Raw genomic sequence first — 19,998 nt, forward strand, 5'->3', positions numbered from 1 at the left:
AAAAAAAAAAAAAAAAAACCCTACTGCTAACAATGCTCACTTCATTCCCTAAGGGAAGAGGGACAGAAAGGAAGATGGGGGCTGTTTTATACAAGGTGGTCAGGAAAGAACCTGAAGGAAGTAAGGGAGTAAGCTATGTAATCAAAGATTTTGGAAAGTCAACACACATTAAAGTGTGAGGCTGGATGATAAAAGACAAAGCAATATAAAGAACAAAGTTCAGAAATAACCTATGCACATGTGATGATTTGTTACATCAAAAAGGTGGCCTTTAAATCATAGGCAAAAGGGCAGTCTATGTAATAAATGATGATGGCTATCCATTTGTTTAAAAAAAATTATACTGGGCTCTTCCCCCTTATGATTCACAAGTAAATTCCAGATGTATTAAAGACTTCAACATGGGGGCACCTGGGTGGCTCAGTCGGTTAGGCGTCTGACTCTTGATTTCAGCTTAGGTCATGATCTCAGCTGGGATCTAGCCCCATGTGGGGCTCCGTGCTCAGTGGGGAGTCTGGGATTCTCTCTCTCCCTCTGCCTCTGCCCCTCCCCCCAAAATAAATAAAATCTTAAAAAAAAAAAAAGACTTCAGGGGCGCTTGGGTGGCTCAGTCGATTAAGCATCTGCCTTCAGCTCAGGTCATGATCCCAGGGTCCTGGGATCGAGCCCCGCATCAGGCTCCCTGCTCGGCGGAGAGCCTACTTCTCCCTCTCCCTCTGCCTGCCACTCTGCCTACTTGTGCTCTCTATCTCTCTGTCAAATAAATAAATAAAATCTTTAAAAAAATAAAAATAAAAAAAGACTTTAACATAAAAAAATCCGGGACTAGGAAAGATGGCGGAGGAGTAGGGGACCCTATTTCAACTGGTCCCCGGAATTGAGCTGGATATCTACCAGACCACTCTGAGCACCCACGAAACCAGCCTGAGATGTAAGAAGATCTGGATCTCTACAAATAGAATATCGCAGGCAGTTGGTTTCGAGGTAGGAAGTGGGGAGCCGTGATTCTGCAGGCAGATATCGGAGGATAAACGGCAGTGGGAGGGTGCCTGGCCGTGGGGATCTTACACCGCTGGTGAGCGACAGCCTCGCGCTGGGGACGGGGCACAGACTCATAGACTGGTAGCGGCAGGAAAAGGAGCAGCCCCCAGGGCGGAAACCCGGCGCGGCGGGGTGGCGCGTGCGATCTGCAGGCGGCTGGCAGTTTTAGAAGCCAAAGGGCAGAGGCGTGCTCCGACCTGCAGGCAGGACTGGGAGCGCCGCGGAGGGGCGCACAAACCCAGGCCGCTGCAGTTTATAGCAGCACGGACAGAAACGGAGACAGTGTGGCCTGGAGAGCTCAATGAAGAACAGACTGCAGTCTCTCTGCTCGGAGGCAGAGGGTTGGAATCGGTCTCTTCTGCTGGGACTCGCAGAAGAGATGCAGAAAGCCAACAGGGAAAGCCTCCAGAGAACAAAAGCCCCAAAAACTGATTCCCGCTGAGCCCATCCCCCGCCACAGGGGGCAGGGCAACTCCGCCCAAACAGGGTTGCCTGAGGAACAGCATGGCAGGCCCCTCCCCCCAGAACACAGGCTGGTAGAATGAGAGGCCAGCAGCCCTATGGTCCCTAGAAAACAGGTGCATCTTGCTTGGGTTCTGGTCAATAATTTGGACTCTATACATTCCCTCAAACACCCATCAACAGAATGACTAGGAGGAGGAGCCCCCAAAATAGAAAAGACTCAGAGATTATGACTTATGCTGCAGATTTACAAATGGATGCAGATATAACCAAGATGTCGGAGATGGAATTGAGGGTAGCAATTGTGAAGACAATGGCTAGAATGGAGAAATCAATTAATGGCAACATAGAGTCTCTAAGGGCAGAAATGAAAGCTGAATTGGCAGAACTTAAAAATGCTATCAATGAGATTCAATCCAACCTAGATAATCTAACAGCTAGGGTAACTGAGGCAGAAGAACGAATAAGCGACCTGGAAGACAATATAATAGATAAAAAGGGGAAAGAGGAGGCCAGGGAAAAACAACTCATAATCCATGAAAATAGAATCAGAGAAGTAAGTGACACCATGAAGCGTTCCAATGTCAGAATAATTGGAATCCTGGAGGGAGTGGAGAGAGAGAGAGGACTAGAAGATGTATTTGAGCAAATCATAGCTGAGAACTTCCCTAATCTGGGGAATGAAACAAACATTCGCATCCTAGAGGCAGAGAGGACCCCTCCCAAGATCAAGGAAAACAGGCCAACACCCCGGCATGTAATAGTAAAACTTGCAAATCTTAGAACCAAGGAAACCATCTTAAGGGCAGTTCAGGGGAAGAGATTACTTATGTACAGAGGGAGGAACATCAGAATAACGTCAGACCTATCCACAGAGACCTGGCAAGCCAGAAAGTCCTGGAAAGACATATTCATACCTGAATATGTATTCATGCAGCCAAGAATACTTTATCTGGCAAGGCTTTCATTTAGAATGGATGGAGAGATGCAGAGCTTCCACAACCAGCAGAAACTGAAAGAATATGTGACCACTAAGCCAGCCCTGCAAGAAATATTAAGGGGAGTTCTATAAAAGGAGAAAGACCCCAAGAGTGATATACAACAGAAATTTACAGGGACTATCTATAAAAACAACGTCTTCACAGACAACATGATGACAATTAATTCATATTTTTCAATAATCACTTTCAACGTGAATGGCCTAAATGCTCCCATAAAACGGCACAGGGTTGCAGATTGGATAAAAAGACAGGACCCATTCATATGCTACCTACAAGAGACTCATTTTGAACCTAAAGATACATCCAGACTGAAAGTGAAGGGATGGAAATCCATCTTCCATGCCAGCGGACCTCAAAAGAAAGCTGGGGTAGCAATTCTTATATCAGACAAATTAGATTTTAAACTAAAGTCTGTAATTAGAGACACAGAAGGATACTATCTCATTCTTAAAGGGTCTATCCAACAAGAAGATCTAACAATTGTAAATATCTATGCCCCCAACATGGGAGCAGCCATCTACATAAGCCAACTGTTAACCAAAATAAAGAGTCATATTGATAACAATACATTAATTGTAGGAGACCTCAATATTCCACTCTCAGCAATGGACAGATCATCTAAGCATAAAATCAACAAGGAAACAGCTTTGAATCATAAACTGGATCAATGGACCTCATAGATATTTACAGAATATTCCACCCTAAAACAACAGAATACTCATTCTTCTCGGGCACACATGGAACTTTCTCCAGAATAGACGACATACTGGGTCACAAATCAGGTCTCAACCGATACCAAAAGATTGAGATTATTCCTTGCATATTCTCAGACCACAATGCTTTAAAACTGGAACTCAATCACAAGAAAAAATTTGGCAGAAATTCAAACACTTGGAAGCTAAAGACCACTCTGCTCAATAATGTTTGGGTCAACCAGGAAATCAAAGAAGAACTTAAACAATTCATGGAAATCAATGAGAATGAAAACACATCGATCCACAACCTATGGGATACTGCAAAGGCAGTCCTAAGGGGGAAATACATAGCCATCCAAGCCTCACTCAAAAAAAACAGAAAAATCCCAAATTCACCAACTAACTCTACACCTTAAAGAACTGGAGAAAAAGCAACAAACGATGCCTAAGCCACGCATTAGAAGAGAAATAATTAAAATTAAAGCAGAGATCAATGAATTAGAAACCAGAAACACAGTAGATAAGATCAAACAAAACTAGAAGTTGGTTCTTTGAAAGAATTAATAAGATCGATAAACCACTGGCCAGACTTACCCAAAAGAAAAGAGAAAGGACCCAAATTAATAAAATTATGAATGAAAGGGAAGAGATCACGACTAACACCAAGGAAATAGAAACAATTATGAGAAATTATTATCAACAACTATATACCAATAAACTAAGCAATCTGGATGAATGGAGGCCTTCCTGGAAACCTATAAGCTGCCAAGACTGAAACAGGAAGAAATCGACAACCTGAATAGGCCAATAACCAGTAACGAGATTGAAGCAGTGATCCAAAACCTCCCAAAAGACAAGAGTCCAGGGCCTGATGGATTCCCTGGGGAATTCTACCAAACATTCAAAGAAGAAATAATACCTATTCTACTGAAGCTGTTTCAAAAAATAGAAACAGAAGGAAAACTTCCAAACTCATTCTATGAGGCCAGCATTACCTTAATCCCCAAACCAGGCAAAGACCCCAACAAAAAGGAGAATTTCAGACCGATATCCCTGATGAATATGGATTCCAAAATCCTCAACAAAATCCTAGCTAATAGGATCCAACAATACATTAAAAGGATCATCCACCACGACCAAGTGGGATTTATCCCCAGGATGCAAGCGTGGTTCAACATTCGCAAATCAATCAATGTGATAGAACACGTTAATAAGAGGAGGGAGAAGAACCATAGGGTCCTCTCAATTGATGCAGAAAATGCATTTGACAAAATACAACATCCTTTCCTGATTAAAACTCTGTTCAGAGTATAGGGATAGAGGGAACATTCCCCAAGTTCATAAATCCATCTATGAAAAACCCACAGCAAATATCATCCTCAATGGGGAAAAGCTGAGAGCCTTTCCCTTCAGATCAGGAACACGTCAAGGATGCCGACTCTCGCCACTATTGTTCAACATCGTACTAGAAGTCCTAGCAACAGCAATCAGACAACAAAAAGAAATAAAAGGTATTCAAATTGGCAAAAAAGAAGTCAAACTCTCTCTTTTCGCAGACGACATGATACTTTATGTGGAAAACCCAAAAGACTCCACCCCCAAATTACTAGAACTCATACAGCAATTTAGTAATGTGGCAGGGTACAAAATCAATGCACAGAAATCAGTTGCTTTCTTATACACTAACAATGCAACTATAGAAAGAGAAATTAGAGAAATGATTCCATTTACAATAGCACCAAAAACCATAAGATATCTCAGAATAAACCTAACCAAAGAGGTAAAGGATCTATACTCTAGGAACTACAGAACACTCATGAAAGAAATTGAAGAAGACACAAAAAGATGGAAAAATATTCCATGCTCATGGATTGGAAGAATAAACATTGTTAAAATGTCTATGCTACCCAGAGCAATCTATACCTTCAATGCCATCCCGATCAAAATTCCAATGACATTTTTCAAAGTGCTGGAACAAACAATCCTAAAATTTGTATGGAATCATAAAAGACCCCGAATCACCAAGGAAATGTTGAAAAAGAAAAACAAAGCTGGGGGCATCATGTTGCCTGATTTCAAGCTATATTACAAAGCTGTGATCACCAAGACAGCATGGTATTGGCACAAAAACAGACACATAGACCAATGGAACAGAATAGAGAACCCAGATATGGACCCTCAACTCTATGGTCAAACAATCTTTGACAAAGCAGGAAAAAACATGCAGTGGAGAAAAGACAGTCTCTTCAATAAATGGTGCTGGGAAAATTGGACAGCCACATGCAGAAGAATGAAACTCGACCATTCTCCAACACCATTCACAAAGATAAACTCAAAGTGGATGAAAGACCTCAACGTGAGACAGGAATCCATCAAAATCCTAGAGGAGAACATAGGCAGTAACCTCTTTGACATCGCCCACAGCAACTTCTTCTCCAAAAGCTAGTGAAACAAAAGCAGAAATGAACTTTTGGGACTTCATCAAGATAAAAAGCTTCTGCACAGCAAAGGAAACAGTCAACAATACAAAGAGGCAACCCACAGAATGGGAGAAGATATTTGCAAATGACACTACAGATAAAAGGCTGGTATCCAAGATCTAGAAAGAACTTCTCAAACTCAACACCCAAAAAACAAATAATCAAGTCAAAAAGTGGGCAGAAGATATGAAAAGACACTTCTCTGAAGAAGACATACAAATGGCTAACAGACACATGAAAAAATGTTCATCATCATTAGCCATCAGGGAAATTCAAATCAAAACCACATTGAGATACCACCTTACACCAGTTAGAATGGCAAAAATGGACAGGGAAAGAAACAACAAATGTTGGAGAGGTTGTGGAGAAAGGGGAACCCTCTTACGCTGTTGGTGGGAATGCAAGTTGGTACAGCCACTTTGGAGAACAGTGTGGAGGTTCCTCAAAAAGTTAAAAATAGAGCTACCCTATGACCCAGCAATTGCACTACTGGGTATTTACCCCAAAGACATAGATGTAGTGAAAAGAAGGGCCACATGCACCCCAATGTTCATAGCAGCAATGTCCGCTACAGTCAAACTGTGGAAAGAGCCGAGATGCCCTTCAACAGATGAATGGATAAAGAAGATGTGGTCCATATATATACAATGGAATATTACTCAGCCATCAGAAAGGATGAATACCCAACTTTTACATCAACATGGATGGGACTGGTCAAGCAGAGAAAGTCAATTATCATATGGTTTCACTTATTTGTGGAACATGAGGAATAGCAGGGAGGACATTAGGAGAAGGAAGGGAAAAATGAAGGGGGAGAAATTGGAGGGGGAGACGAACCATGAGAGACTGTGGACTCCGAGAAACAGAGTTTTAGACGGGAGGGTGGAGGGGGGATGGGGTAGCCCGGTGACGGGTATTAAGTAAGGCACGTACTGCATGGAGCACTGGGTGTTATACAAAAACAATGGATCGTGGAACATCACATCAAAAACCAATGATGTATTGTATGGTGACTAACATAACAGAATAAAATTAAAAAAAAAAAAATCCTAAACTTTGTTTAGAGAAAAAAAAAATGTTCCTCACCTTGAGAAAGGTGAAGTTCTTCTTAAACAAAACATAAAAACAATAAAAAAGTGAAATATTTGACAGAACCAAAATTTAAAACTTCTATTCATGAAACATACCATAAGCAAAATTAAAATACACATGACAGGATGGAAGAAAGTATCTGTGACATACGTAACAGACAACGGGTCACTACTCAAAATATATAATAAATTCATATGAATCCATCAGAAAAAGAAAACACAATAAGAAAATGAGGAAAGAATATGAACGGGTAACTTCAGAGAAGAGAGAAAAATACAAATAACCAATAAACATAAGGGGTGCCAGCTCCCTCATTATCAAGGAAATATAAATCATATCAATTAGTTTGAAAAACAATCCTTAAAAATAGGTAGTATCAAGGGACGCCTGGGTGGCTCAGTCGTTAAGCATCTGCCTTCAGCTCAGGTCATGATCCCAGGGTCCTGGGATCAAGCCCCGCATCGGGCTCCCTGCTCGGCAGGAAGCCTGCTTCTCCCTCTACCACTCCCCCTGCTTGTGTTCCCTCTCTCACTATGTCTCTCTCTGCCAAATAAATAAATAAAATCTTTTTTAAAAAAATAGGTAGTATCAAATATTATTATAACTGCTATAAAATGGATACAGCTTGGCTAGCAATAGGGCAGGATCTGTCAAAATTCAAAATGCTATTCCATTTCTAATTATCTGCCTAATCAAATACCAGCACATGTGTGCCCCAAGAGGCACGTAAAAGACCCTCCCCTCCACCTGCAAGTAAAGCCAGACCAGACCACCTCTGTTTGCCATGAAAGGGAAGAACTGGGAACAAAGCTGGGCCCATCGAGTGTGGCCAAGTTAAATACACAATGCTGCACCCAAACCAGATGCTCAAAACATATTGTTACCGCCTGAAAAATGTGTATTGTCATTTTGGGTGGTTGGGTAAGAAAGAACAATTCAAAAAAGTTATCTGATTTCCATATTTAATTGCTATTCTAACCTAAACCAACTTAGGAAGAACCCTATTGCCAGAGAGCAGCAGTGCATTACACAGAAGTTTCTACACAGCATCCTTTGGATGCATGTCCATCAATAACTCATGATCGCCCAGTGATTTTGACAGATATTTTTAGATGCCATGATCCTACAATTAATCTGGTATCTTCTTTGACAAAAGTATTCAGGGAAACCAACTTCTAAAAAATTGTACTTACCGCTGACAGTTACTCTCGCCACCAAAAATAAATTTATAGGCTCCAATTTATAATCTTGGTTCAGCCAACTTGGAAAAAAATCACTCAATTATTGACTACCAATTACCCCTGAGTTTAAAAAACAGAACCAAAATTTTAAAAAACCGCGGAGTGATAAAGTCAACAGCTGGTGGTTCTCACGCAGGTTTACCCTGACACACAGTATCACCCTGGGGTCTGCTGGTTTGCTGGTATCCTGGCAGATTCTCTACCTGTTTCCATTACTGTATTTATCACACTTTTCCCCTCTCATCTGATAACAGAAAATGCCAGAAAGGCACAAGAATATTTTACCTCCAGGCATTCCGATCAGCAATACTTACCTTAATAATTAATCTGAGTGTATACCAAGTTTTTGCTGTAACGTCAACATGTCCTAAAGCATATATGATCCATCCAGCTGCAACACAAAAAGATTATCCTAACGTGGTATATTTTTAAAATTGAAATTACAGAATCACATAGCTCAGTCGGGGTTCTCAGGCAGCATTTGTATGTAGTAAAGTAAGCCTTAATAAAGATCTGCGTTAAAGAATAATAATAATAATAATAAAAAAATAAAGATCTGCATTTCCAGATCTACCACTGACTTAAAACAAAACATCCTTCATTCAGGCATGCATTCCACAAGCATGTATTGGGATCCTACTCTGAGTCATATATTATATGTGAGCTCACAGGAGAACCAGTGACATAAACTTACAAACCAACCACAATATAATGTGTTAACTTCTACGGTTCAGGCAGCTTTATACTCGAGCAGACTGGGTATAAAGAACAAGGAGTGGTGGTCAAAGGCACCGTAAGATTTCCAGGGGGCGTAACTGGTTACATGGGAATAGCATGAACTGAGAATGAGAGAAAACAGTGAGTTAATCTGGGGACAGATTATATTTGAATGCCTGAAAGAAACCAGAATAAGATGTTGAGTGGGCAGTTTAAAACACAAGAACAGTGGGGGCTAAAGACCTGGATGTAAATTGCTGGTTCCAGTTCTGCTACTAACTCATTTTGAGACTTTGGGCAAATCAATTAACCTCTCAATTAACCTCTCCTTTGGGAAAATCAACTGGACTGGACCATTACTGAGAAACATTCTAGATGGGTCATGCTATGATTTTGCAATCTTACTCTGGTGTCCTTATAGCCCACTCTTTCTTCATCACTTGTGGAGCCCTTTCCACCTTAGGAAGAGGCAAAGAGTAGCAAACTATAGGGGAGAAGGTTTTTTACAAACGCAGGGGGAAGTCAAGAGACGAGGAATCAGGAAGGCGCAGCACCAATATGGTCTGTTTCAACACAGCGGGGTGTACTAACATCAAAGTGAATTAGAATTCTACCAGACATATTCTAAGCACCTATCCTGGACAAAATACTGTTCTACGTAAGACAAGAGCTGTTTAAGATGAATGGAAAAAAGTCAAGCTGCTTTCAAGTTATTAACTAAATTGGGAAACAGGATATTTCCATTTAAAGCAGACCAATCCTTCTCTGTGTATTTCCATAAGCACACTAGCACACTCTTGTAGTCTTGCTTTTTTATTTATGGGGTTTCCTGGCCATTCTCTCCCTATACATCCACCTCACCCCAGTCTATGCAAATCCTACCCTGACAGCCTAGCTCAGCTCTACCTGAAAAAACTCTGCACCATTTCCTTTAACCAGCTACCTCTCTAATTAACTCTCCAATTTTGAATCATTTGGTATTTGCTTACATGTGTTGACTCTCTTCCCAGTTAGACGTACAAGCCCCCTGAGGTAAAGCTCTCTCATTACACAGTAAGTGACAAGCTCACTGTGGCATATGTCATAGCGAGTCATGTGCTACAGAAGAAGTCACTTACCTAGATCACCTGTAACTCTGTAGGTTCCATTTGCAAAAATCCAGAAGAAAACTCCTCTGGCGCCTCTAATCAAGATACCACCTTTGTTTACTCTTCCGGCAATGAACACGCCTCCCTTCTCAGGAGTCTCTATGTAAACATCACACGTTACAGTCAGATTGGACCTGCAGAATGAAACTGTTAGTTAGTGCTCTTAATTGTACTGCTCTGGATGCCGCACAAACGTGTCACTTCACAGCCACACGCTTCCAGACTTCTAACTGAGGTGAGTATGTGATTTGCTAAGTCTGTGCTTGTAGCAGGGATGGGCTTCGAGAATCTTCACTGATGAAAAAAATATATATGTCTTCATTGATGAGAGTTTTAAGTTTTATGTGGCTGAAGTTAAGTCATTTCACTGCCTCTTTTAATGTTACTGGAAAATAATATTTATTGTTTTTAAGTCTCAACACGTTTCCTGTCTCTCTGTAATAAAACAACTTCTCATCCTAAGAATATAATGTTAAAAGAAGCCTTTTTTTTTCCCTAGGAATACATAAAAGATCCATTCAATTCAGAACAAAGAAAGTTTATTAAATTTCCATCAGCTAAGAGAAGCAGTGTAGGCAAAGCTAGGGGCCCCTAGGAGAACAAAAGCTACTTTGGGGCTAATTTTTATCTTTAACCCTACCAAGACTTAAAAACTCCAGAAGAAAAAAAAAAAAAAACTCCAGAAGAAAGATCCCAAATTATTTCTCTGCAAACACAGAGTCAACTCTATATTGACTCTACAGCAGGGGTTTTCAAATTTGAACAGCACTGAAATCACCTGGAGGGCTTATTAAATTCAGTCTGTTGGTCCCACCCCACAGTGTCTGATTCAGTAGGTTTGGAATGGGGCTCTTGAATCTGCCTGTCTAACAAATTCCCGGGTGATGCTGGTGCCCCTGGTCCAGGAATCCTACTCTGAGAGCCATTTTCCCCTATGGAGCATCTCTGTCCATACAGGGACAGTAAAACCCTGCCTGTCATTACTGATCGACAGGGGCACATCAAAGGAGGGGGAAAATTCAGCCAACCAGGAACTACTAGAACTTTAATAGTGAGCTCTGCTCCAGGCTTCTCTTATAAATGCTACTAGATGCCTTCTGCAATGATACAACCATCCCCAAACCTACATGACCTCTGAAAATAATATACCTCCTACTCAAACTCTAACTGCAAACAGGAAAGAAAGCCTGCACAAAGCCAAGTAATAAAGTGAGCAATTTACCTAAAATATCACTAAGACTGTCAAGAAATATATTTTGGAAATGGGGGGAAAATAGACCTAGAATGATGTGGCTTTTATATTTCTCAGTTTCTTATCAGTGAATTTTGCACAATAAGATTTTACTTTGTAAAGAAAAATATATATATAAAAAAAGAAGAAAAAAAAAAAAAGCTAAAACAGACATGCAACAATCCAGAAAACCCACAGTGAATCATCTTATCAAAGCTGGGCTACTTTACAGGAAAATCAGATGCAAAGTTAACTAAAGCCCAATCTGTCTTGTACCTCCTCCCAAGTAGAGGGAGCTTTTCTCTCTGTAGACTGTCCCCAGCAGGAAACCATGAGGGATCGACATTGCTCCATACATCCCCTCCTTCTGTTCTGGTTCATCGGAAGTGTAAAAACTGTCAGCACCAGAAACTTACTCTATTTAGAGTCAGAGTGGGAGATCTAACCTCTTTTTTTTTACATCACTTTCCAGAATAAAGATTCCCACATCAGAACTTGCAGGCGATTTCGCAGACAGTGAATGAAACAATAAAAGTGTGGTCTCGTCTTCCAGAGCCATAATCTCTTGGTAGTGCCGAGGACGCAAAAACTGGCCAGTACGTTAAGCAAATTTAACCAAAAGGATGCAGAGTTTGGATGTGTGCACTGAAAGGTAATTCTGTGATTTTGTGATTGTCCTCAGGTCCCAACCAAAGCTTACTAACAAGATGGGAGTCTTGAGTAGCTTTGGGAAAGTCTACCCTCTATAGTCCAATTACTGTGCTGGTACTTAACTAAATCTAAGGACGATCGAGGAAGTCCCCCTGCAAACACATCCTAAGAACTGATGACAGTCTGTGCACACTGAGAGCCGACTTTAAAATAGCGCTACTGGTAAACCACCCTCATCCTCCCTCTCCTCCTCCTAGGAAGGAGACAATGATTAAACTGTGAGGTGATAGTCCAAAGAATATGGGCTACGGCACCAGACAGTCCTGGCCTCTCGCCCTAGTTCTAGAACTTACAAGTATGGGATCTTGGGTAAATCTTACCCGGAAGCCTTGGTTTCCCCATCCATAAGGTGAGGAGGATGCTAACTCTGCCATTGGTGGTTACGGGAGGCTCATACCCGTGTGTAGTATGACCGGGTTTTCACTCCCTCCTTTCCCTACAGTAAGGGGGGATTGCAGCCAGAAAACAGAAATGAGCATGGCACATGTGGGGATCTCTGAACAGATGTGGCTACCTCGAATCCAGGAGGAAATGTTGGGAAAGAACACATAATAAATAGAAAGAGCCCAAATTTGAAAGGGTCTTGGAAGTCAGGCACAGACATGTAGATCTGACTGGGTTGCTGGTGAGAGTCACTGCATATTCCTGAGCAGCGGGTTGCACAATGAAAGCAGGGCTAAGAGGGATGAAAACAGTCCCTTCTTGAAGGGCATCGCTTCTCTTTCCTCATTCTTTCTCATTCAAACCATGTCACTCTTCCCCTCTTTCTCCGCTTCCCCCTCCCGCTCCCTTACCCACTGCAGCAGTAAAGATGATCATTACTACTTAAATAATGCAAAACCTTCAAAGTTATAAAGTCGTTTGGTTACTCTTTGAATGGTGCTCTATCCCCTCTCTCTACTACACTTAAAGAGTCTCTCAATTTTTCTAGAGTCCTAGCCAGAAATAAGAGTTTGGGTTCAGGGAGAGCCACTCTTCTGTAGTATTCACGAGCAAGGAGGATAACAGTTGTTGCAGAAAGTTAAAGGTTTTCTATGGTGGCTGGCTTCCAAACTGGTAACCAAAATAATGAGGCCCATCCCTTAGACAAGTAAACCCAGCCACCTGTCTCATAATAAAACCACAGGTAGCAAATGAAAAAATCACACATCCCACTGGCACGATCAGAAAATCCAGGTAAAGTGTCTACTACAGAGATGTGGGAAAAATGGCATTTTTGCTGTATAAAAAGACAAGCCAGCAAAGTTATCCTAAATTAGGCAAGCATTCTTCATTGTACCCCAATAAATCTCCATGGTGCTGTACGGGTTCCAGAAACCAGGTAACTGAAAATTTCTCAAGACTTACAGCAGAGCTTGGAACTAGAATTTGGGATTTCTAATAGGGAGAAAGGCAATAGAGAAGGGATAAAGACTTTGTGCAGCATTCCACACATAAATAAGTCAAGACTCTTTTCAGATTTATCTTCCCTGTCCGGTTCAATTTCCAAGTAATAGATATGGCTGCTTGGTGACTTGGCATTAACAGTTACTATCACTAAACGTGGAATGCTTGAGTTTTGTTTCACAGAATTATACTAGTTAAAAGAAAAAATAGAAAAGAAACACCTAAAACAGGTATAATAAGTCAGTACATTAGAATCCCACAACTGACTTAATAGGGAAGGGGAAGTTTTGGTTTGGTCATTACGTTTTAAGTGTAGAATAAATACAAATTGTCTCTTTAACAAATGCCTGAAGAAAAAGAGTTGAATTCACTCATCAAGTAAAAGCTGATTTGCTTTTCACTATTGCCATCTACCGTCACCTAGTAAATAGATTTTCTACGAAGGCTAAAACAGTGTAAGTCTAGAATGGATCCAGCAGGTGGCAACAGCAGATCAATAAATCAACTCTCCAGCAACACCAAAAACAACACACAAATCACAAAGCCTGTTTATAAATAAATATTAAATTATAACTGGATCCAAAAGTCCTCAATTTCTATATTAAAAGCAATCTGTTCCTGCAACAATCACTATTAAATGGGGCAAATCTGAGGGAAGGACACTGAGGCGGCCTAACCACGTGCTGGCTTGTGGCCATGATATTCAACAATTACCACACACCCATTAGGTTCTTGTACAAGGAAGGCCACTGAAAAGTCTTCACTTCAGAATGTACCTGACAATATTACAAGGTTATTTCAGCTAGATCTACATTAAGGACACCAATTTTATATACCATTTGTAATCTCCTATAATACTGATGGTGTTGTATGCATCAGCAGCCCAAGTAATGGGCCGCTGATTGAGAACTTGGCGTAGTGTGAAGCGATGCTCTCCGGGGTCTTCAATGTTCGTAAAGTATTCAAAGACGCCAGTCTGATCAGCAAAATTCGGAGCTTCACTAAAAAATGGGTAATCTGTTCAGAACACAATTAAATTCTCTGGTTAGTATAAAATCCTCCTCTCTGATATTTTATGGCATATTTTGAAACACTTTTGAAAAGTCCTAAATAAGTAAATGATACTTATAACAAGCAGAAGTTTAGGAGTTAGGTTAAAAAAGAGATTGATTTTTGTATCATCATTATTATTCAATACCAACATGATCAGTTTGATAGACAGACTTTACATATTTAATCCATGCAACTGCATAAGAGGAAAGATCATGAGTTTTAGAGAAAGGCAAACCCAAGGTTTAAATTCTAGTTCAGTCTGTCTTCCTGGCCAAGTTGTTTAACTACCCTGAGTCTCAAGTACCCTCCTTTCTAAGTGGGCATGAGGACAAGAGAATTAAATAAAAGAATGCATGTAAAGTGTGTACATAAACCAGTACCTAGCCAGGGCTCAATAAGAGATAGTTCTGTTATTTCTAGTATGGGCCAAACGAGGTTCTACATCCCTGGTCACAGTCATCAGCTGACAGAAGATTAGAAAAGGCTCACTATATCAACTACAGAATTTACAAATTACAAATTTTCTTCTATTTCTAAAATGAAGCAAAGGCAGTTGGGCCTAAGCTATCTATCAATCTTTTTTTTTTTAGTTTTACTAAATTAAATTACAGTCTTAGAATGACAAAGGCTATAGAAGAGCAATTTTAGTCATAATCTTACACCTAATTTCACCCATTCATGCTCTTCTAAGTGTTTTCATATTCATCATTTGAGAAATTAAGAACCACATAAAGGAGGGCTACGGCCTGACTTAGAGTTTTTAGTTTATTCTGTAGTCAGTGAAGCATTGTATTTTAGATTTGAAGGTTTAGAATTGCCTTTCAGTTTTCAGGTCATAGAATGAGTAATTCTGGTATTGGGGGAACTTCCCTCTTGTTAACTAGGCCATGTCCCACACAGACTCCTTTACTGAAGACAAGAGGAATTACCTTTGCCAACACAGAAGTGAGCAACAGATTGCAAAGCCATTCCTGGTGGCATAGTTCATGGATTCATCTAAGAGGCCACTTTAGAGAATTGCAAGAAAACAAAGCACAGAGCCCCCCCTGAGGGTCCCTGTTGTCTGTGTTATGCAAATAACTGAGAGGACTCCAGTACACAGTCCAAAGGGCCTTGTACTGCAATTAACCAAGATATCCCTTCTGGGGAAAGGGAGCGGAGACCCTGCAACTGTGAGGGTGACCGGGAGGGGGTAGCAGGAGTCTCCAACCAGCCATGCTGGAAAGAGCAGCCCTGCAGACAGGAGGTTCAAGAGTGTTCTCAATGGCAGTCCCCCTCCCTGCTTCTCTCCTACAGCAGTGGATTTGAGGAGCAAAGAAGAGAGCCATCTGACCCTGTCTGTGAGATCCAGAAGCTATACGTCTCCCGGCCAACAAGTTCTGGCACTTACTGAGTGATCTGGGGCTATACCGGCAAGGACGGTGCTTTCCAACTTTTCAAGCAGTTTTCCTACATTACCTAAAATCAAAAGCTTTTCTATGGCTTTAGGACAGATCTTCCTAGAAAACGAGGAGAGTGCAAGTATAAAATTCCCGGGTACATAATGAGGTGAAGCACCCAAGGGGAGCATAACTGCCCTCAGCACGCAGTCCACTAGCCCTGCGGAAAGTGAAGGACCTTGACCTGCACACTCATGGAGGAAACCAGGAATGACTTTCGTGAATGTGGGTAACAGGGCAGTGGCAGGGTCACAAAACTTAAGCTTCACCAAAACCAATAGCTTTCATTCCGACAATGACTTCTGTGTTTTTTCTGAAGCTGAAAAATACAGGGCTCTCAAGCTGAGAGTCTCCTTGAGGTAATACCAAAATGAGGTCTCAGTTATCACGTGGACGTTCAGAGCTACACTTTACAGGTGTTCTATCACACACCCATGTGACAGGTAGAAATCTACCCACTACTGCTGGAAATGGAAACCACACTAAGTTTTAGTAAAAACAAACAAAACTTACCAACATCAAAATCATCTTTATAAATTCGTGGGAAGGGCTGGGACTTCGGAGGCAGCGGGTAGCTGCCCTTGCCCCCGGTTGTGAGAGTGGTGAGCGTGAAGAGCTCGTCCTCCTGCAGCTCCAGGGAGAAGGTGCCACTGCTGTCAAGAAGCTGGAAAATGAAAACGCGGAGGTCAAGACCAGGCGCTTTGGCTCATCTCATCCGGGCAAAATCAAGTTCTTGAAAAATCAACTGAAAGAAAAGCCAGACTCACTTCTGCTAAAACTTCATAACCACTCATGAAGGCCACACCCAAAATCAAGGCCTTGGGGGTCTTTTTCCTTATTTAGAAGACCTTATAAAATTATACTTTGTAGATAGGATTTTAAAAGAATTTCCCTCTGTGGAGGGAAGGAGGACTAGATGACACCAAAATTTCTATTTGTCTATTTATTCTTTGCCATTACACTGTAAGCTCCTCAGAGCCTGTTTATATTCAATACACATAAATAAGAGATCTGCTTATTTACTTTTTAGGACTTTACGAAGGGAGAAAAATCCATAAAATCTCACCGATGACTCAGCTGTTAATCACAGAAAACCTTTTACTATTAAGAAAAAAAAAAGGTCCTACTTCTGACATGTTCAATATATATTTCAATTAGCAAGTTAGGTTTATGTCACATTTATGCTTTTGGCAGCTTAATCTTTTTAAGCCACTTTGCCACAAAATGAGGGGAAAAAAATACATACCTCCTAGGGCTGTTGCAAGGATTAAACAACATCCTGTTTATAAAGTGCTTTGCTCAGTGCATGACCTTCCCTACAGAAACACTCCCTATGTCACAGCTGTTCTATGCTTCATGCAGACCTCTGAAGACACTAGAACCCTTTGCATAATTAATGTAGGCATTAGATGTATGCCCATTTTAGGAATTTTGAGGTTTTTTTCTACTTTGAATTCAAGGGGCTTATACCATATCTTTGCTTTAATAATAAATTATTGGTCACATCTATGTAGCACCATATTCTGGCTCAGGTAATACCCCAAATGATATATTCCCTATGGGGAAAATTGATTTTAATGTGCTATTTCTAGAAATTTGTTGTGCAAAAAGCAGACTGATCTTTTTTTTAGAATTTAATACAGAAATGGTGTTCAATCACTGATAGTGACTAGTGATTCACAGAACATTCATAATTTCCAGGAAAGGTAGATTTGTGTCAATTAGGTGAAGTAATGTGTTCACTTGGACCAATTCACATTCTTTGAAACGTTTCCTGAGGAACTACCATTTGCTAAGCATGATAGCAGGGACCTGGGGTAAAAACTAAAGAAGGCAGGGCCCCAATCCTCAAGGTGCCCAGTGTAGCAGGGAAAATGCTTAACTCGGTAAGCACCTATTCCTAGGTGGCTATGAGCTAGGACTGGTGGGGAAAACTTCACAGGAAGCAGCACCTGAGCTGAATCTTAAAGAACAACAAAGACATGAGGAGAAGGCATTCTAGGAGAAGGAAGAAGCAAGTGCAAAGTCACAGAGGTGAGTAAAGTGGCATGCCATGCTCTGAAAAAGACAAGAAGTTTGGTCTGTGAGGACAGGCCACATTAGTAGAAGAACATGCATCGAGATATGAAAGCAGTCTTTTACCTCATGAGGTGGTAACGAGGGTTGTGTGCTATGCTAAGGGATGTGAATTCACAGGAAAAATCATTGAGGGACTTTGAGCAATGGATTGACAAAACTCAGATCTGCATTTTAGACACATCATTCTAGTAGCAGTGTAATGGGTGGCCAGACAGAGTCACATTAGAGGCTGGAAAAACAGGAAGTAGTTTCCAAAATCCAGGAGAGAGATAATAAGGAACTGAAATAAGCAGTAGCAGTGGGAATGATGAATAAGGAATGTGTAAGAAAAACATGTCAGTGATAGAATGCTCTGGACTTGACCAATGGGGGGTATACAAAGATAGGGTGGGTGGGAAAGACAGTCTCAGATGAGACTCAATTTTCTGACTTCGGCAGCCAAGGGCAAGGGCAAGCCAACAAACTAAATGCTAAGAGCAAACACACCTATAAACACACACACTTCTATTATGCCTTGAGGAGGATTTCTATTTTAAAAAAACAACAACAGCTGGTGACAACTTTAGCTCTATTATACTTCAGTCATAAAATCAATTATAAAATTAAAAACTATTAATTCATTAATCAAATGTCTGTCCTCTTTTACTATTTGCAATGCTCAAAATATAGGAATTTATTTTAAAACTACCCATAGAGAATCCAGTTGTTTAAAAAGAAATCTCGTAGATGGTTTTCCAAGCTTCGTATACCACACCTGTAGCTCTGGTATTTCACTCTGAAGAGAAAACACACACAAAAAGGCATAGTTGAATGGTTCATCATATCCTCTGAGGATTTCCAAAATTAGTACCAGCAAGAATGAACCATTGATAATGTGCACTCTATTCCTATTTGCCAAAAGACCCACCTCAAATCTTAAATAGTAACATTCTGAAAGTAGGCAGATATTGTTCAAATATTTTATTTCCTATAAATGCCACAGATTTTTGGCAAATGTTTAAAAAGATTGATTTTAGTGCCTGTGCTTCAAAAATACTCACTACTGTACCTGTGTAAAACACATTTTAGGAATTTTCTAGTATTTAGTATTAAAAAACAATTTTTATGCAATTAGTAATCAGAAAAGGCACTATAGTCAGAAATTAGTAGTAGAAATTAGTAGTCAGAAAAGGCACTGTATTTTCTGTGTTCAAAACTAACAATAGGTAGAAACAGCAAGAATCTGATGTCTTTTTATGTTGTTGGTTTTTCTGTACAGAGTACTGAAAAGATAAATGCTTGAAAGTTCCCTAGACTACATATCTGATGCTTCTTCTACCAACAAGAACACCTTTGTTACAAACTGACTTTTGTTAAGTGATCTTCAAAGCCCAGGAGAGTTTTAGCCACACGGTTTTGCCTCTTAGTGGCTTCTGTACTGTTTGACTAAGACCAGTCAGCACTTAGAAGACACCAGTGCCTGTATCCATTTATATGCAAATACTTAATAGCTCCTAATAGAAGACTTCATTTATAAACTGCTAGCCTGTGACAAAATATATAACTTCTCAAATCAAAACCAAAATAAAAGTCCCACATATTTACTTACAAAAGAACCTTTAAGAACAAAGGTAGCAAACTGATGTGACACATTGAAGTAAGGAAGAAACGGCCGTATACACTTAGAATGTTTATGGCTCTAGGAGAAAAAAAAATCATGTAAGTTATCCAAATGATATACAAGCCACCTTAGGAAAAGAAAATTAAACATTTAATGCCCCAAGATTAACAGAAATGGCACATATTAGGTGACAAATAAGAGTTTATTTCAAATTTTTAAAGACTTTTCCTAATATAACCTGCATTGAAAGTCGTCTGTGGTTGCCTAGTCAAAGTAAAGTTCAATGGCATTTTGACTGAATTAAACTGAATTCATGACTGAATTCATGACTAAACTACAGAGTCATTTTGTGGCACACAGATTAATTTTTATATTATAATTCTTTTCCAAGTAAAACACATCAAATAAAATGGAAATGCTTGTATGTTTTCACTGAAAAGGCATCTCATCTAAATATAACCTTCATATTCAACTAGTCAGTAAGTACATATAACAAACAGTTCTCACATTGACAACATCATTTTTTACTGAATAGTCACTACTATGGACTGGGATCAAAAGAATTATGAGACATAATCCCTACTTCAGGGGATTCAACGATCCCAGAGCACTTAAGCAAAAG

At 40.3% G+C, this 19,998-nt stretch overlaps 1 protein-coding gene across 6 annotated transcripts in view; it reads right to left on the reverse strand.

Moving 5' to 3' along the window:
- GALC (galactosylceramidase) overlaps nucleotides 1–19,998 on the reverse strand; it is a 72,666-nt gene that overhangs the window by 3,874 nt on the left and 48,794 nt on the right. For all 6 annotated transcript variants that reach the window (XM_025869515.2, XM_025869516.2, XM_073895695.1 and 3 more), the window contains 6 exons: nucleotides 19,365–19,454; nucleotides 18,465–18,551; nucleotides 16,211–16,361; nucleotides 14,042–14,222; nucleotides 9,848–10,011; nucleotides 8,327–8,403 (listed from right to left, as the gene is read on the reverse strand). In XM_025869515.2, coding sequence (XP_025725300.1) covers nucleotides 8,327–8,403; nucleotides 9,848–10,011; nucleotides 14,042–14,222; nucleotides 16,211–16,361; nucleotides 18,465–18,551; nucleotides 19,365–19,454 — 750 coding nt within the window. The remainder of the gene's footprint in view (nucleotides 1–8,326; nucleotides 8,404–9,847; nucleotides 10,012–14,041; nucleotides 14,223–16,210; nucleotides 16,362–18,464; nucleotides 18,552–19,364; nucleotides 19,455–19,998) is intronic.

This window comes from Callorhinus ursinus, unplaced genomic scaffold (assembly GCF_003265705.2).
Source record: "Callorhinus ursinus isolate GAN/ISIS: 27379988/994484 unplaced genomic scaffold, GSC_fseal_2.0 scaffold8, whole genome shotgun sequence".
Classification (NCBI taxonomy): Eukaryota; Metazoa; Chordata; class Mammalia; order Carnivora; family Otariidae; genus Callorhinus; species Callorhinus ursinus.